Genomic DNA, 27,381 nt, shown 5'->3' with positions numbered 1-27,381 from the left:
ATATGGTTCTTGATATAACAATAGTTTGTTCATGATAGTGTCAAACAAAGGGACGTAACTCGTGAATTACCATCGGCCCCGCTTCGTCAGAAATATCGACACATCCAAGTGGCACATTTGCGTATCTTAGCATATCAACTGGCACAAATTTGACATATCATAGTCCAAGTTATGTTACATAACATAATTTATATTCAGCATAGCTTCCCGAGAAGTTAAGAAAGAAAATTACGATTTTAATTTTCTGTGACCAATTTTTTTCGTCAACACCTTGACTTTAAAGACTCATTTTGAGAGAAAAAAAATGAGTTTAATCCATAATTGAGTTGAGTAATATATTTCTTATATACTCAAGAATGTTCACGTAAAAGGAAATTAGTTTTAATTCATGCAAAAAACTACAAATTCCAAAAAACGAGCTTCACTTTTTTTGGTAAAAAAATGCCCATATATGGTAATCACATGACGTCCATTGTTGCTTTAAGAAATGGGGTCAAACCGGGGTCAGCTTTCCGACTGAAAAGAACTGCTCAATTACTCATACGAAGCACCTGGGTTACCTTACAATTTGATTGCCGTTGTTTTTAAAAATTTTGTTTATTGTATTTTTTTGTGTGTTTTGTATGGTATTTCATTGGTTTCTTTTTTATAGGTGCATTTCGTGTGTCAGAAATATGAAAACTCGACGTTTGTGACGTCACATTCAAAACAATGACGTCATTCAATAGATTGCGTCACGCCTAAATGACTGTTAATTTAGGACCCCTTTTGAGGAAAAAAAATCTAAAGAAGCTTGCATAAATCAAAACGGAGTTTATGAAAAAATGGGAAAAAAAAATGAGAAGGGGTGTGATAAAGGGTGCGATAAAGGGTAGGAATGGGATAAAGGGTATGACAAAAGTGCGCATCAAAGTGGCGCGATATGGATAAAACATCAGGCTATTTGTCAAATATTCAAAACTACTGTATTTACTACTAAATGTATGATAAATATATATGCACAATGTAACGCTATCCACTCATTTCTGTGCAGCTGCACCCCAACTTATATGTTTTTATAGATGTTATCAAGAAAATCCAGGCTGTTACGTATGTCTAGAAATGTCCGCATCAGTACGTAAGCCTGAGACAAAGAAAGGATGGACCTCGTTATCGACAATTATGCCAAATATAGAAGAGACGAAATCAAAAGCAAAGAATATATTAGATGTGTTCCCTATAAACACTCGACAAGAACAGATTTATGATTTGAATGTATTCCGTTTTTATGGATTTTAATGCTGTAAATAGATTCATAATTCTTCGTCATTACTATAAGACGTGTCACGGTACTTATCTATCCCTATTTTCATGTATTTGGTTTTGATGTTATATTTGTTATTCTCATAGGATTTTGTCTAATGCTTAGTCCGTTTCTGTGTGTGTGTGTGTGTATTACATTTTAATGTTGTGTCGTTGTTCTCTTATATTTAATGCGTTTCCCTCAGTTTTAGTTTGTTACCCCGATTTTGTTTTTTGTCCATGGATTTATGAGTTTTGAACAGCGGTATACTACTGTTGCCTTTATTTAGCATTAACAGAGTGCTTTTATATTTAATAGGTTTTTACTTCTTGATTTTAAAGTATGTAAATATATAGCTTTTATATTGATTTATCCTGCTCGAAACCCTACTTCCACCTTCCTGTGGTGAGCAGAGGACAACAGTTACTGTTATATACACGTTAGGATTGACAATTCATAACATTTGTACAACTGGTTGATAAATGATAAATGAAAAATAACATGACTGGGATAGAGAGTTGTCTCATTGGCACTCATACCACATCTTCTTATAACTTTTCACCTGTAATTTACCTGTAAAAAAATCGGTGCAAATGAAAAAAAATTGGCGCAAATGAAAGAACAAATGAAAGAACAAATCGGCACAAATGCAAAACACTGCTTCTGCTTTATATCTTAAAGATAAACATAATGTCTTTAAGAAAATACATTTATCTTAAAATATAAATTGCTCTATATAAATCACCCAAAGTAAAAATATTATAAAACATTTGACAGAAACTAGCTTTCATATATCACCTTTCAACATCAATTACTAAAATGACAAAAATAAAAAGTTTCTTTTCTGGTTGGCAATGCATAGGTTTATGAGAATAGACAACATAGTTTCCAAAATAGCCAATATAAATAGAAATAGAAGAATTCAGCAAATATCCCTCTCTTAATTGAAATAGAGACACAATTAAGAGTCCACAACACTATTCATACATACCACTTTCATCTTCAAACCAGACCATGTACATTTTTTTTTCTTTAATATATTTCATCTTTACAACGTCAGCATTTGCAACTTTGCGGCTTTCAAAATAGTGTCTTAAGGTATCTTCAGATGTGGTTGGTTTCATTCCACTTACTTCCATAACAAACTCAGTGGGCAAGTCAACAGTGTCTCTTTTCTCTGCGGCTTGTCCAACTTCCTCTACGACTGGTGTTGTTGCAAATGGTAAACATTTCTCAACGTCAATCTTTTTCTTAAATAAATAGCAGATGGTGAAAAAATAACCAGTTGTATACCTATAATACCAACCTATCAATTTTATGCAAAGATTTAGATTAAACAGCCCATTCAACAATACATTTTAAAATAATAATAGACCAGAGTTTAAATTTAATAATTGCTTTGCTGAGCGCAGCTGGATACACAGCAGAGGTCAAACCCTGAACAATGAGAAACCGGAGTGATTTATTTCCCTTTACGGCATAGGTGGCGTTGCGATCACATTGGTTGTTTGTTTACACTTCCGCCTTGGCGGACGATGGAAAAATACTGTTCTCTTTCTCTCGTTGATTTGCGGAATGAATTAAAGAAGAGACATGCTAAAGTGTCAGGGAGGAAGAAAGAATTAATTGAACGGTAAGAAATATGATAGTACTCAAATAAACATATATTTACCCAAAAAATAAACGTCGGCGACTGTACAAATCGGGCTGAATCATGAACATTTGACGAAACCAGTATCATTTTATATAAACCAGAGACCGATCTTTGTCATCTTTTCCTTTTAGAAAATCTAACGCATTAAATCCCAATCAAATAGAGTCTGCCAAATGCAATTAGGAGATAACTGTATTGTATTTCAAGCTCCGACGGCATCAATTGAGGATTTGATGGTCGCAAATTAAGTTTACTGGTGACGCGTTAGCGGAGACAGTAAACGGGTATTTGCGACCGTCAAATCCCCAATTGATGCCGTCGGAGCTTAAAATACAATATTGTTATCTCCATTCTAATGAAACTGACAGAAAACAACGTTAAAACATGTATTTAAAATCTGTCATATGTCGTCTGCGCTTGCGCGTACATCCCATAGCATCAATTGTCAATTGATGCCATGTAAGAAAGTGACGTTATCCAATCAAAATGATCGTTACAAACGTTGTTGCATTATAATTGCAAATACATGGCAGAGGCTTAATTAGGTTAAGGGGGAGGGGTAAAGCAGAGAACTACATGTACATGTTACAATTTCTTTGCATTCCTACAGTATAATCCTTTTCGAATGCATGTATCACCTAACAGTACCAGAGTTACGTGATGTCATATTACCAAATTTATGTTCTTGAAAGTAATATGGGATATCTTAGACCAATTAATAAGTCTAGTCTGGACTATTTAAATAATAACATTGCAAATGATTAAAGGTTACATGTACATGTATGTTTCACATAAAAGTATCCTTTATGACCTATAGCTAAATGTACATGCACTGCATTTGAAAATGAAGTGATGTCATGTGACTAAAATCATTGTTAAATGTTATCCAACATTGTACTTTATCATCATGATCATGCCTTCATTAGTTGTTCATGGTGATTGTATTTTTTAAATACATCATTAATTCACCAACCAAATAATATATATGTTAATTGACTCAATTGACAGCATTCCAACAACAGAAATTTAAAAAAAATCTAGAGCCAAGAGGGCAACATACAATCTTATAATAATATCATAAACAGGTGCGTGTCCCTGTTACTCCAAACAACTCTTAATTGTCTTGAGCTTAAAAGTTTTGAATGAAAGCAACTGAAACAAAACATTTGATTAACTGAGTTGAAACATGTAAAAAAAATAAAGATTAAAACAGTTTTTGAGATCTCAACTTTTCATGTACATGATGTAGGGCCTGAATAATTTTCTACCAACAGATTACAAAATGGATTACTTATTTTCAAGTAAACACCAGGTAAAATAATTTCTTTCAAAAGCTTGATTTATTGATTATGTTTTGTAGATTGGAAGCCTATGAAAGAAACTTTAATTTTGGAAAATGTGACAACCCTGTTCCGCCAGAATATGTAATGAAATTGCCAGATGCTATGGTTTACAAAGATTTAAATAGTGACAGAAAATTTGCAAAAGTGGAGATCGATGATCTTATATTGTACTTGGGATTGTTTGAAAAGAAGCTTGACCAAACACCTATTAACCTCTATAAAGAAAAATACTTGTGTTTAGAAGCACAATGTGAATGTGGGGCAGGTATGGGCCCAAATACTCACTGTAAACATGTTGCTGCTGTTATATATGGCGCACATGTATTTTCTAGTAAAGGTTCTGTATTAGTCGAAAATACATGTACAGAAAAGTTACAATCAAGGTGAAAAAATACACTTGCTCTCCAGCAAAAGAGATATAAATATTCCAGGAGCTGATGAAAGCACCAATATTTCTTATGAACCTCGTAAATCAAAATTTATAAACAGTTCTTCCTATGAAGCATTTTTTAGAAATTCATGCATTAATTTTGCCGCAATTTCTTTTTCTTGCATGCCAATAAATCAACTTTTTGAACATTGCAACATAAGAGCGTTAGCGCATGATCATGATTATCTACAGAAATGTCCTAAAGATATCTATTTAAATCAAATTGGGCTGATAACTATGACTGATGAACAAATTTCGAGAAATAAACAACAGACTCGAGGACAACAGGCCAATAAACATTGGCATTTAGAGAGGCAAAAGAGACTGCAATCCTCTAATTCTGGGAGAATTTGTAAACTTACTGAAAGGTCAGACCCAGAAAAAGTAGCTTTGGAAATTATTGATCCAAAAGTATTCAAGTCTAAAGCAACAGAATACGGAAAGAGATATGAAGAAATTGCTATTAAAGAATATGAAAGAGAGACTGAATGTAGTGTTACAGATTGTGGTATTATTGTTTCGAAGCATTTGCCATTTCTTGGATCCTCACCTGATGGTGTAGTATCAGATAAGCTTATAGTTGAAGTAAAGTGTCCGTTTTCTGCAAGAGACAAGACCGTATCTGCAAGTACAGTGCCTTATTTTACTGTAACTGATGACATTTTGCATCTCAATCATAATCACAATTACTATTATCAGGTTCAGGGTCAGCTATACTGTTCAAATCGCCTTTATTGTGATTTTATTGTATATACTCTTTGTGACAATAAATGTTTTCGTATCATGAAAGATAATGCATTTATAGCTCAAATGCTCAGCAAGCTACATGAATTTTACACCAGGTACTTTAAACCAGCAATTCTGAAAAAATTCTTCTATAAAGAGGTATAGTTCTACATATTTAAAAGCATGTGCACTCTTGTCCTTCAGTTTTGTTTGCAAAAGAGATGTAGACCTTTTTACACCTGAACACACATCTTTATTTTTATACGACCGAAAATTTAGGAATATTAAAGGAGCCAAAAAAAGGTCCCAAATAAGCATTTTTCTTGGTTTTTGTACAATAACTTTAGTATAAGTAAACAGAAATCTATGAAATTTTAACGCAAGGTTTATGACCACAAAGGAAGGTTGGGATTGATTTTGAGAGTTTTGGTCCCAACAGTTTAGGAATTAGGAGCCAAAACGGTCCAAGATTAAACTTTGTTTGATTTCATTAAAAAATGAATTATTGGGGTTCTTTGATATGCGGACCATTGCCAAATCTAACCATGTATTTAGATTCTTAATTTTTGGTCCTGTTTTCAAATTGGTCTACATTAACAATGATTAAGATTTTAACAAAAATTGAATTTTTTCAGTTCTTTGATATGCTGAATCTAAACATGCACTTAATTTTTTTATAATGGGCCCAGTTTTCAAGTTGGTCCAAATCAGGGTCCAAAATTAAACTTTGTTTGATTTCAACAAAAATTGAATATATGGGGTTCTTCAATATGCTGAATCTAACCATGTGCATGTATTTAGATTTTTAATATTTGGGCCTTGTTATCAAATTGGTCCATATTGAGGCTTAAAGGGTCTAAAATTGAACATTATTTGATTTCATCAAAAATTGAATTCCTGGGGTTCAATGATATGCTGAATCTAACCTTGTATTTAGACTTTGGATATTGGACAATAATAGGTAATTTATTTAGTTTTTAAGTTTGAGTTCTTAGACCATATATTCATTCTGTGTCAGAAACCTATGTTGTGTCAACTATTTAATCACAATCCAAATTGAGAACTGTATCAAGCTTAAATGTTGTGTCCATACTTGCCCCAACTGTTCAGGGTTTGACCTCTGTGGTCGTATAAAGCTGCGCCCTGTGGAGCATCTGGTTAAATTATGCAAAATTACAAATTGAAGTTTGTAGAATTTAAAATCAAGTTGTATTGTGAATCTGTGATAAAGAAAACAATTATCTAGTCATGGTAGTCAGTATACTCTAAAGAGTTTTGAAGTCTATGCAACTTTATATGTTGTAAGTTGTTAAGTTTAATTTTAAAATTTACGGTTGCATGTTAAATAATTTATTTATATATTTATTACATATTGTTACAAAATGTATGCTGATGTATGTTTACAATTTTTATTAATATTATTGATTAAAATTTAAAAGAGTATTTTGTTTTGCACTATAATCTGCAGGTTTTGAAGATGAGTAACACAAGTTACACAACTCAGTAAAGTGACATATGTGAGCATGATTTGTGCACTCTTCTTGGATACTATTATATAAGCAGTAGGTCAACTGTATTTGGTGTAAGCAGTGGTTGTAAGATGCACATTGTTTGTCTGGCAGCTATAGGACTCATACTAACTTTTTCTTGGTTAATTTTTCAATTTTTTATATCATAGTCTTATTCTTTAGAAAACTATAAAAGAGGGATTTCGACTATAAATGGAAAACTGATCAGCAAGACAGAGAGTGTAAACAGAAATAAAGTATCTATACATGTACATTGTATAAGATAAAAAAGAAATAGAGATTTTTGTCATGAATTCTACATATAGTCTTCAATTTTGGAAAGGGTCAATTGTTGAAGATGCACATATATGTAGACTTACATTTTAGGTGAGAAACTTCGGCTCTTTAGAGATTCTAGTTGATGAAGTGACTGTTTATAACTGACTAAGCTATGTGTTTTTCTCATTGTTGACGGTGACCTAGAGTATAATCGATATATCCACATCATTTGGATACATGTAGTTGTCCCATTTGTAACTATACCACAACTGTAATATATGCTCCTGATTTTGGAGAGGCACTGACTGTTGCCTGATTGAACTTATTAAAAACAGTTAAACCAAACTGCACAACCTTCCCCTTTATGCATGAGTGATTGGTTAAGTTTTGTGGTTATGTCAATTGCAGGGATGGGGTAATTGAAAATGTAATGGTAATTAAGTGTAATGCATTACAATTTTCCATGTAATTGAATGTAATGTGTAATTGAGCATTTGTTTAATTACATGTAATGGTAATTCAATTAATTACATTGAAAAAAGCATGTAATGCTCAATTACTTTTGAATTACATTTGAATTACATGTACTTTTATTGTGTTAAAGATAGGGATTTGTGATTAATAATATAAATTTTTAAATTATATTTATTTTTAAAATATTGATATCACATACTTCTTTAATATATGAAGTCTGTAATTTATTCTGAAGTTTTTATATTATTTATTTGACCTACAGACTGAATAGTCTTATAATTAAAAAAAATGTGAGAATATTTATATATGTGTTGTTCAGTTTTTTAGAAAGATTTTTGTTAACTAAATAGATTGATAAGTTATTAACCACCTTGTTAACCAAAAAAAAATGTGTCATAGTGATTTTTTTTCTTATGCAGGTAATTAGAATTTGAAATCATTGCACACAATCATTTTGTCAAATTAGTATACACACAAGGATTATAGAAATAAAACTTAATAGCTGTAAAAACAAACAGCAATTAATCAGATAAAAATGTCAAGGGACAATGTCACTTTTACATGTATTTTTATCTAATTAGTGAAATACATGTATTGCTAATATTTAAACAATATGTACATTGTTTGTACTAAAAATTATTTTCAATATTGTGACAAGCACACTATTTTTAAAATATTTTTTAAAGTAAAAAAAACCAAACTTTTAATTTATTTATAATTTCGTTATTTATATTATGTTTTATTTAAATGATTTCATTTCTAAGATGTCAAAATACCCCTTAATGTATTGGCAAGTAATTATGAACAAATTCCCTCTCCTATCAACACATCTTCTTATCATGGAATTTCCATGTTCTGATCAAGCAATATCTGCCACATAAGCTCCTGTAGAAAAAATTTAGAATCGCTGTCAAAGTGTTCAGACCAGAGATATGCAGACTAAATGACAAAACATTAAAATTACTAATGATTATCAAATGCAACGCTTAAACTATGCTTATCGGTACGTCATGCATATTTTACACATGGATTTTATATACATGTATAATATTGTTAGAAAATATTATGATAAAATGTAATGTGTAATTTAATTAATTACTTTAGAAGTAATTGTAATTTAATTAATTACATTTCAAAAACTGTGTAATGTGTAATGTGTAATTGATCATTTTTGCAATGTAATGCGTAATTTAATTAATTACATTCCAATGCAATTGACCCCAAGTCTGGTCAATTGGTACTGTTTGCATTTGATTGATTGATAGTTGGTTGGTTAATGTCCGGTGTCTACTATTTCATGCATATTCAGAAAGAAGTTTGCATTTGTCAACAATAATTTAAAAAAATCAGCCATAAAATATTGGACTACCAAAACCTTTATGGAAAAGGGGGTGGATATCTTTCTCAGCATTTATTTAACTTCTTAAGGCATTGAATTTATTGCCCTCAATATTCGATAATCAACATAAATGACCTATTGGTATATATGCTTAAATGCAGGTCCTTTGGTTCTGGTTGATATTTACAGTACATGTATATATTATACAGTTGTCTTGCAAAATTGGTGATCATACCACATCTTATTTTTATATGATGAGTGATTGATTGTTATTTGCATAAAGTTACACAAGAAAATATAAACTTATTAAAATTTACTTAGAAGATACAAATTATTCAAAATGTTCAAGCATTCTTGGAAACTATGCATTTTCTGAAATTGCACAAAAAGAAACACATAAATGTTATGTCAGTTGACAGTTTTGTTTCTGTTGCTGTCATTGGTTCAGTTAAAATTTTAAAAGTTTTTGCCACCCCAATAATTCGCTCTACGTGAACCCTTTTGCTCGAAATTTTTCTATCATTACAGTTTCTCCAGTCAATCTGTTTTTCTTTTTAAAGAATGTAGGCATATTGATGGCAACATTTTGAGTTGCAAAAAGGTCTTGTACACTGAAACCTTTGTCTGCCATTATGCTATCATACGGATCACAACTGGTCATTAAAGAACTGCGCTCCGTTATTTGACGATCACTTGCACTTCCGTCATATGCTGGTGAAATAAATGATACCAATCCACCAGGTGTACAGCCTACAAGAACCTTTACAGTATTCCTGTTTTTGTAAGTGGAGAAAGTTTTCTGTTGTGATTTTGGATTTTTAGTTTTTTTTTATAGGAAATTCTGTGCCGACCACTATAACTCGAGTATTAGGGATTTTTTTTTTAAAGCTGGTTGGTGCATAATATCTAACCAGATCACCTGATGGCCAAATGTTAATTTCACCCCATTGCTTTGCCATAAAGTTGATCCATGTAAGAACAATATTCTGCACAGCCTTTTCTGACATTTCAAACATTCTTGCCAGTTCAAAGTAAGTTGTATGTCGTCTTAATTTCATCAGAACCAAGAAAAATTGATCAGGAACACTAATGTTCACAACATTATGAAAAATATATTGTAAACAAAATGCTGAAGGTCCAAGTGTGTATAAAATGAAGAAAAATTTCTCAATATTTTCAACTCCTGTATAAAAATGCAATCCAGCTGTGTCATTTCTGAAATTTTCAGCAGAAAAAATTCTGTGTTTTAGTGTTTGTGAAGCTCCTGACGCATGTTTTTCCACAGGAATACTAGTTTCAATCAATTCTGATTCATTAACAATAATATCTGAACAACCTGTAATTATTTCTTCATTTCCTACTTCTAAATCACTATCAAGAATAAGTGTATTCTCATTTATAATTTCATTACCATTTATGTCAAAGTATGATTTTTTAAATTCTATTAATAAATTTCTTTTTTCAAGTAACCGATCTTTATGTCTTTTGTCTCTCTTCATATCATTTAGAGTTTTTGGAGTTTCTTCAGTCCATTGGAAAATGCTTGGGATTGCTGTTTTCTTAAGGGTTTTCCTCTCTGCCAATGTTCCTGCAAAATAATAAGAATAAGTAATGTTAATATATTTCTGCGATGAAATATAAATCAATAATAAAAATATATTTATAACATATTGTTTTCGATTTATAAGGATGGATAAACAGCCTGGTGTACAGTCTGTACAGATACAAAATGTATAAAAGTTCTGTCTCTCAAACACCTTCTATCTGTGTAATATAGTTCAGATTACAATGTGCAGTCCTTTTCGAGCTATTTCATTGTAGAACTTGTTTGGTTTATATTGTACACTTGCTACTGGCTATAGGATTTCACCAAATGTAACAATTGGTAATGTTACATTAATTGGATACTTCAATAGTACTAGTATATATAAGTTTTACGCATACATGAAAAAGAAAGTTAGTAGAAAGGAGGACAGTTAAATTTTAATTATTTAACTGTCTCGAGTGGAGAAATATCATAATACACTTATTACAGTTGTGGAATCTATATTTATGCCACAGGGTATACAAAATACTGTGCAGTACCTGTATGAGTAAATGAAAGGTCAATGCAGGAAAAACAAATAATTCAATTTATTACATTGTATGTATCATACATAGTTTGCCTTGTTTACTTAATAGAATAATTTTAGTTAATGACTTCACTGATATTTATAATGCCATAATAAGGTACTATTATACATTTGATTAGATAAAAGCAAAATATTTTCAAAAAGAATAATAGTACTAATTTAGAAGGATAAATTCCCAACCTGTCTAACCACCACCATCAGCAGACCCAAAAAGTGTCCATTTTAGCCTTTAATCCAACAAGATATGATGTTTATCTTGTATGGTCCTCGTCTTGGGCAAAATGAAGCCGCCTTCAATTTGAAATCACTGTCAATTTTATATTTCCCTGAGTTTGGGCATAACATAATTAAACTAGGACTAAAAAAAAGTCCCTTATTTTATTAAATATAGGGATAATAACAGGACCTTTCCAAACATGTTCAGGGGTGGATCTAGAATTTTTCATAAGTGGCCATGGGCCAACTGACTGCCTAAGAGGGGCTCCAGTCATGCCAGGTAATCAACCAATTTTTTTCAAAGAAAAGGGGGGCCTGGCCTGAAAAACCGTCCTCTGCTATTTAGGGTAGGGGTTTGTAAAATTGTACCACACCAAGAATATGCTATTAGTTTTTGTGATCTTATAAATTTCATAACATTTTTACCATGGTATGTCGTAGTGATGTAATCCTCCTCTCTGAAATGACTACGACATATGTATACGTATTTGCTTGGTGGATTCTAGCTTTGGAATCGATTTTTCCCTCTCCGGATAGCAATTATCCATGCCTTCCTCCGTTCTTTATCAGCAGGCAAAATGTGATCTCCCTGTTGGTGCATGCGGGCACAACACAATGTGTCTTAGGCATAACTACTTACACAATGCTACGTAACCAACAACGCCATATTGTTTATCCTAGGGACCAATGCGATCGTAGCGCCCTCGATTTTGTAATCACGAACGATAAATCACTCCACGTTCTCATTGGGGCAAAAAAAGACTCAATTTTCGTGCTTGATGCAGGTCTAAATTTGGATTGTAACTAGTTTTTGACACAGAATAACTGTAGTCAAGAACTATTAAAGAATTGGTTGCAGGATTAAAATTTATATCCAATCCATATGCTTCCATTGGCCTTCTTCCGGTAGATGGCACAGCATTGATTCCACAAATATTGGCTTTATCTGCCAAGGGTGGAGAGGAAGGAACTAGCTCGTAAACCTTGGCTAGCAAAACATTGAGTACAACAGTCATCTTAATCACTATAAAAACAAACAAATGTGTAAAAAATTAAAAGACATTGCTTATCTTAACCTATGATATAATTTTCATGAAAGTGTGTACACATGAGAGCGTTAAAAATGCAATTTTCTATATAATCAATATTTTAAAACTCTTTAAAAAATTGATTTGTCATTGATTTTTGAACTCGTTCTAGCCATTGCTGATAAACATTAACCTATGAGTTTCATAAATATCTGTCAATAATTCAATTGAATGCTTGAGAGCGCTAATGATGTAGTTTTCCATAAAGTTAATGTAACCAAGGGGCGTAACTTTTCAAAAAATAATTTATTGCCACTGATTTTCAAACCCATCCAAGACATTGCTTATATAAACTTATGAATTTAAAGTTTCTTACCATCCTGGCAAGAACTATGCACAACAGAGTGCTAACGGTGCAATTTTCCATATGATGAATGTTTCTAAGGAGCATATCTCTTGAAATTTAACTGATCGGCAATGATTTTCAAACTCATCCATGACATAGCTTATATAAACATATGATCAAATTCATAGGTGGATCCAGGGGGGGGGGGCTTTCATGGGAAACATTTGGTTGATTATATAGGGAATCATTGAAGCATGACTGGAGCGGGCCCGCCCTTAGTTCAGTCAGCGGGCCCCCCTTAGGAAAAGTTCTGGATCCACCACTGATCATGATGATATAAGTTTCATAAAAATCTGGCAAGAACTGTTCATGTGAGAGCAATTAAAAAAAAATGGAAGGAGTGCCAACAACAGTTATTTCTATGTCTTAGCAATGTGTTGTGCTGTGTGAGTGAGGGCCTGGCCAATAATCTGTTAATATGTTTGGTTTCCAGCAAGATAATTTCTTTACATCAATCCAGTATTTTGGAAATTAAGGTAAACTTATGTTATGATTCCTGATAAATAAGGTTATTTGACTGTTTTAACAATACTCGTCACTTAGGGAAAGACTTCAAATATTGTTTAAGAGTAACATGAATGATTCAAACATGGATAAGGGTTATTTAATGTGTTAGATGCCCTAGGCCCCCTAATTTATTACAACTACGATATGACCTACTAGGAAACATTTAGGTCACATGAGAAGCAAATATGTGAGATCTTAACTTCACTTAATATATTAAAAGGGGAGAGTAGTTTACTGATGTTCAGATATTGTATATCAATTAAAAAGAGGCAAAATCAAAGTGCCCGTTTTTAGGTGTGTTTAGTGCGCATTTGTGTATAGTGCGCGCCCCCTTTGTGAATCAAGAAACGAAAGAAAAAAGTTTATTGATCATATAATACTCCAAGACATTTTTAGAAAAGTTACAACTCCAAAATCGTCAAACAGGAAGTTTATCGGTAAACAGTTTTTTAAATGGACACCAATGTCGGAGAATTCCGTACGGAATACGTAATTAATATGAAATTGAAAGTATTCAAACAAATGAATAAGAATTTTTTTAGATTGAGATAAATATTTTAATCCAAATTTAATAAATTGTATGAGTATCAAGGACAAGATTAAATGTCCAAATTATTGTTCTGATTCAAACAATAAAATAATAACGAATCAGTCTAATAATTATAATTAATGTCATTAGTGCTGTAATAAAGTGTTAAAATCTCATTGTTTTTATTTTTTGTTTGATGATTCTAGCTGTTAATCCGGATTATCACACCTCAATCAACGGGTCTAATCGATGTCAAAACAAATCAGTTACAGGTTGACCTTTTTCCTAATTAAATTCGTTCAGGTTACAATTATGGGATTATCATGTTTTCAATCATAATTTCTTGAATGGTTTTAAACAGTTGTTTAAAAGTTGAAAAGTTACAAAGTAAAAACGTATTTTTTCTAATAAATTTTTCATAGAGTATTAGAATCATCACTTTACAATATTAAGTCACATGACTGACCTAACCCGGCATCTAACAGATTTTTCATAAATACTGGTCAGCACACTATAAACAACTCTCATACAAGTGGATACTAGTATGTTAGTACTGTAAAACTTATGACTTGAATTCAGAAGCATCCAACAGATTTTTCATCCATACTGGTCAGCACACTATAAACAACTGTTTACAAAGCACAAAAATTTCAGTATTCACCTCAAAGGCTTACAGAACCTTTATACAGACTTATTAAGAAGGGATATAGTTAGGATACAGTTGTCAGGTCATTAAAGATTGCATATTTTGGCTTTAATATTGATTCACTTAAAAGGTCTTTGCATCAGAACAAAACACATTTAAAAAAAAACCAGTTGTTGGCATGACACGGGTTATGATCAGACGCCTCCGGGTCCGGGAGTTTCGCGCTACATTGAAGACCAATTGGTGGCCTTCGGCTGTTGTCTGCTCTATGGTCCAGTTGTTGTCGCTTTGACACATTCCCCATTTCCTTTCCCAATTTTATGTCATACAAATGGATACTAGTATGTTAGTACTGTAAAACTTATGACTTGAATTCCGAGGCATCCAACAGATTTGTGATAAATACTGGTCAGCAGAAACAGTCCACATCAAATGTCCCGAAAGCATATAAATGACTTTTGAAAGCAGTACGATGACTAGCAGTTTTTTCACCCAAGTCATTTTGCCTTTAGCATGTTTAGTGGTTAATAATTCTAATTGCAATAATTCACAACCATATTTTCATATTGCAGTCAGGCAGAACTTATATAAATGTACTTACATTCTTATGTTGTTGGTCTGTACGTTTTCTTTTACAACAAAGGTCAATGTTTCTTTTGTGGCTTGTAAAAGATGAAAAAGATTTAAACGTTATTCCACATCTTCCACAGATGAAAACATCATTTTCATCTTCATCATCAGTATCTTCATCTAAATAAGATTGATGTATAATGATTATTTTATGACACATGATAATGGACAAATAATTGCTTTCCACTGGAAAAATTTCATCAACTTAAATACAATGCTACTGCCAATTGAAAGCTAAGGTATAAGTAACTCAACAACTAAAAGCTAATTAAGATACTATCAGCATAAGATGTGATGTTTTATGTATTAGCTAATGACTAATCATTTAACAATAAATAAACCAATAATATATAAAATTGAGAAAGGAAATGGGGAATGTGTCAAAGCGAGAACAACTTCACCATAGAGCAGACAACAGCCGAAGGCCACCAATGGGTCTTCAATGTAGCGAGAAAACGCTGCACCCAGTGGCGTCCTTCAGCTGGCCCCTTAAAAAATATGTATGCATACTACTATATGCAGGCTTTCATTTATTTTCCCATAATGCATATGGTTACTTAGTCTTTGTGAAAATAAAACACAAATACCTTCTGCTGCTTCCACAACATCAACACTAAAAGAAAACTTTGTCGCATCTTTAGTATCGATTGGGCATTTTTGGAATAAATTAACCATAAATCTATCCATGATTTTTGCAAATTTTGCTTTGTTTTTGATAGTAGATGAATTTGTTTTTGTCCAAAATACAAGACTTCCTTCTTCAATATATTCAACAATGAATTCTTCTCCGACGTCAAGATTTCCTGTACAAGTTTTCTGTACTTGCTTTACATATTGTTTCCATACTGGTTCCATTTCCCCTGGTTTTTGTTGCATGCGGATCTTTACTGTAATAAATATTATACCAATATTAAAATGTCTGTTGCATTTGTGTCATATGTAATGGTAAACCAAATAAATTAAAATTGTTCTGTAGTTGGACCATATTTCATAACTGCTGCTGTAAAATTTTGTCCAATTAGGGGACAATATTTCATGGCAATTGACATTATTTAATAACAAAATTATATATTTTATTTTGCCTTCTTTTCATAATAAATATAGGCCCTTATTTGGCCCAAAAATTACTGCAAATTTAAAAGATATAATACTTATTCTTTAATCACTGAAAACTTGACTAAGGTACAAGGTATTTAGGAAATAAAACAAATTTGACATTGAACAAGTTACCATGGCAACAAATCATGACTTAATTTGCAATTTTATAAATTTTCATGATTTTCCTTGTATTAATCAAATTTTAAGTATATTTTATATTGAAAAAGTGTGTGCACACCTAAGAAACAACTTAAAATATTTAATGAGATTATGTCAATAGTTACAATAAAGCTTCTGTTAAATTATTTTGTTGTTTCTTGACTGTGCACAATGTTTCCACAACAGAAATAAAGATAGTAAAACTACATAAGTTCTGTATTTTTCATCGATTTTGTGAAAACAGTACCTATAATGACGTATTTGTGATGTCATCAGACAAAAATCTTTATGTTTTGCATTTATATGTATTTTTAAACATTATGTGCCAATTTGAAGAAAAAATGTCTTGGGCCAAAACCAGGCCTTTATGCCCCTACTGATTTGATTTGATACTTCACACACTTACTTCTTATTGTATTTCTATCATTGATTAGCATAAGTTGGTTATTTCTTAGAACTTAAATGTCTCTATATTCACTTCCGTCCATTTTTTAATCAATTTCTAATCAATTGATTTAGATTTTATTAAAATTCAAGTATAATAAAACTTTTAAATGACCTTTGTATTACTTCTCTTGGAGGACACAATTTAATAGCAACTACTATAAAAAGAGTGCACACACTGAAATGTCTCGCCTTCTTTACTAATCATTGATATTATGTTGATAGTCCTAAATATAAAAGCTTTATTACAACTGCCACAGTAACTTAACATAAACCAAGAAAACTAAACATTGACCAATGAACCATAAAAATGAGGTCAAGTTCAGATGAACCATGCCAGGCAGGCATGTACAGCTAACAATTCTTCCAGACAACAAATATAGTTGAACATTGCTTATAGTTTAAGAAAAACAGACCAAAACACAAAAACTTAACACTGTGGAATGAACCGTAAAAATAAGGTCAAGGTCAAATAAACCTGCGCGACTGACATATAGGAATACACCAAATATAGTTGACCTATTGCATATAGTATTAGAAAAAAAGACAAAAACTCAAAAACTTAACTTTGACCACTGAACCATGAAAATGAGGTCAAGGTCAGATGACACCTGCCAGCTAGACATGTACACCTTACAATCATTCCATTCACCGAACATAGTAGACCTATTGCATACAGTATAAGAAAAACAGACCAAAAGACAAAAACTTAACTATAACCACTAAACCATGAAAATGAGGTCAAGTTCAGATGACACCTGCTAAGTGGACATGTAGACCTTACAGTCCTTCTTTACACCGAATATACTAGACCTATTAACACTGGACACTTTAAATTTGCAAAACACTCATTTGCAAATCCGCCGCCGCCTCAAATAAGAGCTACAGTGTTATGTATATAACCAAAATGTGCGGAATTACATGGGATTCAATAATTTCATTAGTTTTCTACTGTTACTATTATATTTATTTTGCTATTTGATTTATAAAAACATGGGATTTTCAATATCCCATGGGACAGGGCAAAATCCCATGGGATTTACCATCATCCCATGGGATTTTGGTTAAATCCCATGGGATTTTTTTTGGTCCCATGGGATAATTGTAGTCCCATGGGATATTTGTTGTCCCATGGGACAAAAAAAATCCCATGGGATTATTATAATCCCATGGGATTTTTAATATCCCATGGGACAAAATAAAATCCTATGGGATTCAAATTATAAATATATAGATATAAATATACAGTATGTGTATGTTGCAATGAATGCTGTTTGGTAGTAAAAAGTTTTAAATGTATACAAGTTTTTTTATATTTTATTAAAAAAAAATTCATTTTGTCACAAACATGTTTTTTATTTGTTAATACAATAAAGATTATAATTCTGATTTTGGAATGTATAATAAAATTTAAGGTCAAAGAGTAAAGTTCTTTCACTGAAACAAAATGATGACATGTTTAAATAAATGAAAAAATATTGTTTTGAAATCTTTGTCTTGTTTATTTTATAATGAAAAATAGAACTGAAAAAAATATTTCATATTCTGACTGAATAGTTTACTCTTTTCATGAAGTAAGGTTTTCTTTGTTATAGTTTCATTGCAATACATGATTGAATATGCAAACAATTTGAATGATATACCTTTGTGGTGTACATAATATTATGCTTATATTTGCAAATTTATAATTTAAACACTTTTTGTGTTAAAGTTTTAGTTTTCTTTTTCGCTGCTTGCTATGTACAATTATTCAGTCCACTATATCAGAGTCAAGTCAATAAATTATTTCATCCACTAGAATATTCCTGCAATTCTTAGACAAAACATTTTTCAATCTGTTCTTCAAAGATCCTCCTCGGTACATCTTTATTGGATGGAGCGATTCAAATGAGAAGACAAAGCAGGTTTATTTGGACAACAACATACTAATATTTTTTTCATTCGTTCCTTCTTTCAATTGATAATAACATTGTTGCGTTTACATGATCAAGTTCTTGAGCATCTATGATCGTGATGATATGACTCCTTTTTGTTTATAGTCATATGTTGAAATTTCCTTTTTCTATTAAATGTAGAAAAAAACATTCCTTTTCAAATTAATAAAAAAAGTCGCACTGTTGAGAAAAATATCATCTTCCAAGTTTTCTGTTCAGTATTGATCTGTTGAATGATGACCATGAAAACCGAGATGTCTGACCTACAAATACACAAAACTCAAAAATTATCAGTGAAGAGAAATACAGCAATAAAATGACTATTTTATCATGTTTATGAACATTTTAATAAACTTTCATTTAAATATCTATTGTTAGTACTCTTATTTCAGTGCTTTGTGTCTATGATTTACATATTACTGGTTATTGTTTGGTTCCTTGTTGCAGTCTTTTGAGTTAAGCCCATTGCAACAAATTTTTACAATTTGTTCAAATGTTGTGCTGTTATTAAAACCACTGTCCGGTATAGCGTTTGCTCATTGTCGAAGGCTGTACAGTGAACTATTTTTGTTAAATTAAGGGGGCTCACAGGTTTCAATCAATTTTTTTTCTTAATACATGTAATATAGGGTTACGCTATATTTTTCTATAAATGAACTTTATCTTATACTTTATAGAAAAATAGAAAAATTAAATTAAACTAGAGGCTCTAAAGAGCCTGTGTCGCTCACCTTGGTCTATGTGCATATTAAACAAAGGACACAAATGGATTCATGACAAAATTGTATTTTGGTGATGGTGATGTGTTTGAAGTTCTTACTTTACTGAACAATTTTGCTTCTTACAATTATATCTATAATGAACTTTGCCCATTAGTAACAGAGAACTATATTTGGTAAAAATTTACATAAATTTACCAAATTAATGAAAATTGTTAAAAATTGACTATAAAGGGCAATAACTCCTTAAGGGGTCAATTGACCATTTAGGTCACGTTGACTTATTTGTAGATCTTACTTTGCTGAACATTATTGCTGTTTACAGTTTATCGCTATCTATAATAGTATTCAAGATAACCAAAAACGGCAAAATTTCTTTAAAAATTACCAATTGGAGGGCAGCAACCCAACAACCAGTTGTCCAATTCATCTGAAAAATTCAGGGCAGATAGATATTGACTTGATTAACAATTTTACTTCTTGTCAGATTTGCTCTAAATGCTTTGGTTTCATAGTTATAAGCCAAATACTGCATTTTACCCCTATGTTCTATTTTTAGCCATGGCGGCCATCTTGGTTGGTTGACCAGGTCACGCCACACATTTTTTAAACAAGATACCCCAAAGATGATTGTGGCCAAGTTTGGATTAATTTGGCCCAGTAGTTTCAGAGGAGAAGATTTTTGTAAAAGATTACTTTAATTTACGAAAAAGGTTAAAAATTGAGTATAAAGGGCAATAACTCCTAAACGGGTCAACTGACCATTTTTGTCATGTTGACTTATTTATAGATCTTACTTTACTGAACATTATTGCTGTTACAGTTTATCTCTATCTATAATAATATTCAAGATAATAACCAAAAACAGCAAAATTTCCTCAAATTACCAATTCAGGGGCAGCAACCCAACAACCGATTGACCGATTCATCTGAAAATTTTAGGGCAGATAGATCTTGACCTGATAAACATTTTTACCCCGTCAGATTTGTTCTAAATGCTTTGGTTTTTGAGTTATAAGCCAAAAACTGCATTTTACCCCTATGTTCTATTTTTAGCCGAGGCGGCCATCTTGGTTGGTTGACCGGGTCACACCACACATTTTTTAAACTAGATACCCCAATGATGATTGTGGTCAAGTTTGGTTCAATTTGGCCCAGTAGTTTCAGAGGAGAAGATTTTTGTAAAAGTTAACGACCACAGACGTTGACGCCGACGGACGCCGACGGACGCCAAGTGATGAGAAAAGCTCACTTGGCCCTTTGGGCCAGGTGAGCTAAAAATGGGGACACCATTCAATCACACTCACAATCCGCCTTTGAAAGAAACATATATATACATTTTTGTATCGGTACTTTTTTTTCTGTTTAACTAATAGGAGAAATAGAGGTAATTTTGAAATGAAAAAAGAACTTAATTACAGAAATCGCTTAAATTTTACAATAGTTTAGTTTAAGTAAAGTTAGTTAAAAATGATTATAAAAAATATAGGTCACTGATGAGCTAAAAAAGATATTACAATTCTCATGCCAAAAAATGGCATTTCTGCACCAAAGGGAGATAATTTGGAGCTTTTTCAATGATATATACATTTTAAAAGTTGTCTGGGGCCAAAACGAATGGATTTTTTAGAATGATTTCTGTACCATATGAAAAAGTAAAAACTAATGAAGTTATAAATAAAATTAGTTATGTAAAAAAAAAATATTTAATATTTTTCTCAAATTTTTATACCCTCGAGCCTCCTTAAACATTGTTAAATGTCATTTTATCTCTATTGGAGAAAAGTCTTATTTGAAATCAGACTGCTTCTTATTTTTATATCAACCCAGCCATATTATGCCTGTCCAATATCAGGAGCTTGTACATAGTTCAGTGGTTGATGTTGGTTCATATCCGTCATTTTTGTTTTTCATAATATTTTGTTTTTTTATAAATTAGTCTGGTATATTTGAAGTTTGAATTGATGCTTTGTTTCAAATTTTGTTAGCGTTGTCTTTTATAGATTACTATATCATGTATAGGGTATGAGTTTTTTCATTACTAACAGGTCATCATTGGCCTCTAATAAGTAATTACAATGCTTACATCCACTTAATCCAATAAACTCTGATGGATAGTTTTCTCATTTATCGTACCACATCTTATTTTAATAAATATTTAATCATTACTCAAGGGCTAAAACTTTTTTCAACAGTGGACTTACCATTTAGGCTTTGTTGACCTTTGTAAATCTATTTTTGTTGATAATTTCTTCTGTTTATAGTTTCCCTTTTATATCTTTAATATTCTTGCCCTACACATAAAAGGGTAAACAATATCATTTAATGACAAAAATAACTACTAATACATAAAAAGTAGGCAACTGAAAATTTTGCCTCATTTGTATATAAGTTTGACTTGATTCTCATTCTTGCTGTTTAATATTATCATTGTTTTATGAAAATGAGGTCTTAGTAAAATTAACCTTGGCAAACAGATATCTTCTTTTTTTATATGACACCTTGCATTCATTTCGTACAACAAGTAGACCTATGCTTATAATATCTGATAAAATGACAAAACCAAGAAAACTTAGCATTGACCAAAGAACCATAAAATGCGGTCATGGTTTTATAAATCTGCCAGAGAGACATGCACACCTTACAATTGTTACATATCCTACAAATATAATCTACCTGTAACTTTAAGCATAATTATGATAAACAATGCAGTGTTTCATTGACCAATGAAAATGAGGTCACGGTCATATAAAATATGACAGACAGACATGTGCATCTTACAATCATTCCGTTCACTAAATACAGTTACCTTATTGCTTACAGTATCTGGAAAATAAACCAAACCACAAAAGCTAAACATTTTCATAGTTCCTTATACCCTGTCACATTCATAATATATGTGCCTATTCCAAGTCAGGAGCCTATAATTAAGTGATTGTCCTTTGTTTATGTGTAACATTTAACTGTTTTTCCATTTTTTGTACATAAATTAGGTTGTTAGTTTTCTGGTTTGAATTGTTTTCGTTGTCATTTCTGGACCTTTTATAGCTGACTATGCAGTATTATAACTGGGAGTACTCTCAGATCTGTTCATTGTGTCTTTTTGTGTAGGGATGTACAAGTACCCGGCCACGTCCACTTGTATTTTTGTCCATCTGATGAGTTAAGCCTTTTTCAACTGATTTTTATAGTTTATTCTTATGTTGCACTGTTATACCACTGTCACAGGTTAGGGGGAGGGTTGGGATCCCGCTAACATGTTTAACCCCGCCACATTATTTATGTATGTGCCTGTCCCAAGTCAGGAGCCTGTAATTCAGTGGTTGTCGTTTGTTTATATGTTACATATTTGTTTTTCGTTCATTTATTTATATAAATAAGGCCGTTAGTTTTCTTGTTTGAGTTGTGTTACATTGTCTTATCGGGGCCTTTTATAGCTGACTATGCGGTATAGGCTTTGCTCATTGTTGAAGGCCGTACGGCGACATTTAGTTGTTAATGTCTGAGTCATTTTGGTCTCTTGTGGACAGTTGTCTCATTGGCAATCATACCACATCTTCTTTTTTATATTTGTTCATTGTTAAGGCTGTAGGATGACCTTGAGTTGTTAATTTCTGTTTCATTTGGTCTCTCATGGGGAGTTGTCCAATCATACCCCATCTTCTTTTTTTATATTGTCCTATGTACTATGAAAATAAAGTAAGATGAAACTTCTCAGTCAGATATATGCACCTAGTTGACCTTTTGCTAATTTGAAAATAATAAAATAGAGAAACTGGTCAAAAAAAACAAAAAGGTAACATTAAGCAATGAACCATAAAAATGAGGTCAAGATTGAATAAAACATGCCAGTCTAACAAGTACATCCCTAAAAATTTTCATACAACAAATATACTTGACATGTTGCATACAATATTAGAAAACCCGACCAAAACACAAAAACTTAACAATAACCACTGAACAATGAAAATGAGGTCAGAGGATAGAAAACCAGATAAATTGACACAAATCCCTGTGGTAAGACAAAATGTGCCATAATATTAGTCCAAATGATAATAAAGTCTTGCATGGCTATTCTGTTCTGTTCTGGTTTAGAAAATCCCTCCTTCAAAGGAGCACTTTGCACAATGACGAATAAATGTTTATATATATATAAAACTAAAAAGACATACTAGGTACGCCTCGTGAGATAAGTGTTGGTTACTGTCAAAGACCCTTACGCTTGCTTGGCGGAAGGTTTTAATTATGAAGACGAGTTCGTACTCCATGAAGAGCAAAGCAAAGCTTCCTTGTTATGTATTCTACAGTGTAGCAGGCATCCATGCATTTACATTTGCAACCACAAGCACATATAAAGCTACTAGGGTCCAATATAAAGTTAGTGTCTAGCTATTTCAACTTTTTTCTTGGACGCCGTCATAGTAAAAAAAATCCTTTCAAGGTGTAATAATTGTTTGTATTACAAAAAGAAGAAACCTAAATCTTACTTGTTAGTTGTTATGGGCTAACAAAAAAGATTTATTTAAAGTTGGTTATACATACAATACAACATAAGCTCTAGAGCTTTTATCCAACATATATATGACAAGCACAATACATAAAACATTAAGTTCATCACTGAGATAATAGTCTCAGATAGAGGGAGACAGGGTCAACCAAACCCCTATTCAATCTGAATGTAGAACAGAAAGTCACAGGACAAAAAGTCACAGGACAAAAAGTCACGGTCAACAAGTCACAGACAAAAAGTCACAATTCAGTTTAGAGATTATTTTTCTTTGAACAAGAAAACACTTTTTTTTGTATTTTTCTTGAAGTTTTATTTAAGAAGCAACTTAGTAATTAAAATTTATTCAATAAATATCAATAATAATCAAATAATTGTTATGAAAACAAAATTTCAAAGTGGCTTGGTACTTAAATGGCTTCAATTTGCCAATAAATATGGCCCCATAAATATATCCTTTGCAAGATTAAAATCTAATACATTTCCATTTATGTGTTTATCAAGCTCTATGAGCAATTTCCTTCAATTAAAAATGAATATATGTAATAAAAAGAAAATATTTCAAGATCTTTTTCATATATATTCAAACCAATTGTCAACAATTTGTTTGTGACTTTTTGTCCTATCAAATTTGTGACTTCATGTCCTGTGACTTTTTGTCCTGCGACTTTCTGTCCGTTTACCTTCCATCTAAATCAGTAAACTGAATAATTGTTTTTTGCAGTAGTCCGGGTAACGAGTCGATATCTGTTATTAATCATGCAAATTGCGAGTCAACACTTACACACTTTTTTTCAGAATGTCAGCTAAAAACAAAGAATCACTGGTGATAGGGGAGTGTAACCGATGAATTGATCCTGAATCAGATAAGATTTTCCAAGTATTACGGAGTCGGAGAACCTCTTTATTTGACCACACTCACCGGGAGATTTAATAATGAGGCTACTAAAAACATTTCATTTTCCCATGTTCGCTGTTTTTCGCTAAAATTATTTAAAGCTGAATAAAGCTATTTGAAAAATACATTAATTTGTGTTTTTTACTGCTACAAGATATTTGAATAAAATCACGTGAAAAAAAATGCTAATTACGCACCAGTTGCTGAGCAGAGAATCATTTAAAGCCAGGAACAGTATATACTAACTGTAAGAATAAAAATTCCCTGTAAAAAGGCAGTCAAATCTTAACAGAACTGTAACTTAATGATACATGTATATCAAGTTCCAACACCTCACCCAGCACCCTGGCCCAGCACACTGAGTTAGCAAACTGGTGTGTGTCAGTCTTATAATATAAAACTGTGTAGGTTCATAGCGTTACGGATTTATCGTTTGTTTGGATATTTTTAGGATCGTTGTAAAATTATATATCTTGAACTTTGTTAAAATACTATTTTAAATTGTTCAATTCGTTATATTTCATAATTTTGTCAAAGTGTACTTTTTAAAGTTTTAAATTTTAAAGATATAAAAAATGAATATTTATATTCCATTTTGATTTGAGGGAAATCTGTTTGAACTGTAATGGCATGGTCAGTCAACTGATTTGTTGCAAAGCTGATTACAGGTAATTATAACATACAGCAATTTTCCATTACGACAGTGCGTGGGTTCATTCCCTCTATTCCCACTTTTTATAAATCTGGTAAGAAAGGTAAAATTTCATGTGGGAATAGAAGGAAAACTTGTGGAAACAAAGGATTATACTGTACAAACATTTCTTAATCAACTGTTAATTGACCAGTGTTTTTTTTATTAGAACAGGTAATAAGTTATTTTTGCATCTGTATGAATTCTGTTTTTTTTTAAACAAAATAAATAATGAAGTAAAGTTATCAGTTTTCATCCATTATTTTATATCTTTGATTATTGGTCCAAGTAATTATGTTTTAAAGTATACTTTTATTCCACATCTTAAGCCAACAGGAATCACCAAAAGCATTAAATTATCGTTAATTTAAAGTTACTTTGGAGTTTGAGAAATATTTATTTTGGATGAATGGCAGATATCCTTATTTCTTAAATTTGGAACTTTGAACATGAAATCTCCATTACATTTTTAATTGTTCAGCTTTTGATAATTGTAGAAAACAATGTATTGCATTTTACAATAGAAATAGAACAAACACATTGAAGTTTTATGACTTAATGAATTCCCCAAAATGTACAGAACTGAACGAACTTTGTAAACTTGTAAAGGAGATCAATAACAAATTGAACTTTTCTGGTTGAACAATTGTGAATGCCTCTATCTATTTTCGTACATTATATATTTATGTAATTGTATTGAAATATGTAAAATTATCTCTATACCTTTCTGTTATTTGGTTTGTGAGAATAAAGATTTATATATATATAAGATTATACTTGGTTATAATATTATTTATATCATGATTTATTAGTAAAGCAGACAATTTTTTAAAGTTACAAATTCAAAAATTCAAAAATAAATCTGACTCCAATCTTTTTATCATAATTTTTCTCTATTTTTAAGTATTTATTTGATGAACAAAGAAACATATTACAAATAAACAAGGTATTATACCTAAAAAAAACCAAATTATTTATCAAAACATCTATTGTTATTTGCAAGTGGGAATAGAAGGAATAGTATTTTTAAAAAGTGGGAATAGGAGGAAGACACCAGTGCGTGTACTCTCCGGTGTGTATAAAGTAAAGTTTCTAGAGAACATCCTGTCTACGTGTAATACAGATTGATGACATTACACAAAATTTCTTTTGTTAAATGTGCTTAGGTATCTATGTATATTCCCTATTTCAACACCACAAATTTATAGAAGAAAAAAAAATCAAAAAATCAATTATATGAAATAAAGAAGAAAAGTAGCTAATATCAACTTTAGTAACTAGTAACTAGTAACTGCGCATTGAGTAATCATAATTTCAATATTGCATGAACCAACAAATGGAAGTTTTTAACGACCTTGACTGGCTATACAGCCCTTGCACGGTCGGTAATGAACCAACCCTTGACAAAACGTATACATGTAGGCCTATGTAAAAGTGTTTAAAAAGACCAATTCCTATTGGTTATATTTCACACTAGGACCTTAGATAACTAGAACTAAGTAGTGGTTGATCCAGAAATTTTCATAAGTGGGGACCCATTGACTGCCTAAGAGGGGGTTCCTGCCAGTCATGCTTCAGTGATTCCCTATATAATCTCCCATTTTCCAAGATTAGTGTGTGGGGGTGGGGCTGGAAAAAAACCTAAATCCGCCTCTGCTAATTGGGAAGTCATTTTGTCTGATACACACATATAAATACCTATAATGTACAAAATGCTTCAAATATATGCATAAATAATAATGGTACGTCTAAAAGCCGTTAAGGATCTCCTCGGTGCACGCAAGACATAAAAAGTCACTTAG

The 27,381-nt window shown here is 31.7% G+C and overlaps 2 protein-coding genes, 1 long non-coding RNA gene and 1 pseudogene across 4 annotated transcripts in view; 1 reads left to right on the top strand and 3 right to left on the bottom strand.

Annotated features, from left to right (window-relative positions):
- LOC139484106 (uncharacterized) overlaps window positions 1-27,381 on the bottom strand; it is a 121,759-nt gene that overhangs the window by 4,147 nt on the left and 90,231 nt on the right. The window contains exons 11-13 of the mRNA XM_071267834.1: window positions 15,717-16,016; window positions 15,101-15,249; window positions 2,274-2,532 (exon numbers count right to left, since the gene is read on the bottom strand). Of these exons, the coding sequence (XP_071123935.1) occupies window positions 2,274-2,532; window positions 15,101-15,249; window positions 15,717-16,016 (708 nt within the window). The remainder of the gene's footprint in view (window positions 1-2,273; window positions 2,533-15,100; window positions 15,250-15,716; window positions 16,017-27,381) is intronic.
- Window positions 2,785-5,703, top strand: LOC139486646 (uncharacterized). The gene is made up of 3 exons (XM_071271570.1): window positions 2,785-2,915; window positions 4,297-4,544; window positions 4,663-5,703. The coding sequence occupies exons 1-3, from the start codon at window positions 2,818-2,820 to the stop codon at window positions 5,598-5,600; spliced, it is 1,284 nt and encodes a 427-aa protein (XP_071127671.1). The 5' UTR covers window positions 2,785-2,817; the 3' UTR covers window positions 5,601-5,703.
- Window positions 9,334-12,399, bottom strand: LOC139486645 (uncharacterized; annotated as a pseudogene).
- On the bottom strand, window positions 18,162-24,893 carry LOC139485644 (uncharacterized). 2 transcript variants are annotated; one of them, XR_011655359.1, is made up of 3 exons: window positions 24,779-24,893; window positions 21,688-21,777; window positions 18,162-19,027 (listed from the first exon to the last, which is right to left on the bottom strand). It is a non-coding gene; the product is annotated as an uncharacterized lncRNA (long non-coding RNA). The 2 variants fall into 2 exon arrangements; XR_011655358.1 differs by having other exon boundaries at window positions 24,674-24,821.

Source organism: Mytilus edulis, chromosome 8 (assembly GCF_963676685.1).
Source record: "Mytilus edulis chromosome 8, xbMytEdul2.2, whole genome shotgun sequence".
NCBI lineage: Eukaryota > Metazoa > Mollusca > Bivalvia > Mytilida > Mytilidae > Mytilus > Mytilus edulis.
The sequence above is the reverse complement of the archived record's forward strand: the minus strand, read 5'-3'. Positions and strand labels throughout refer to the sequence as shown.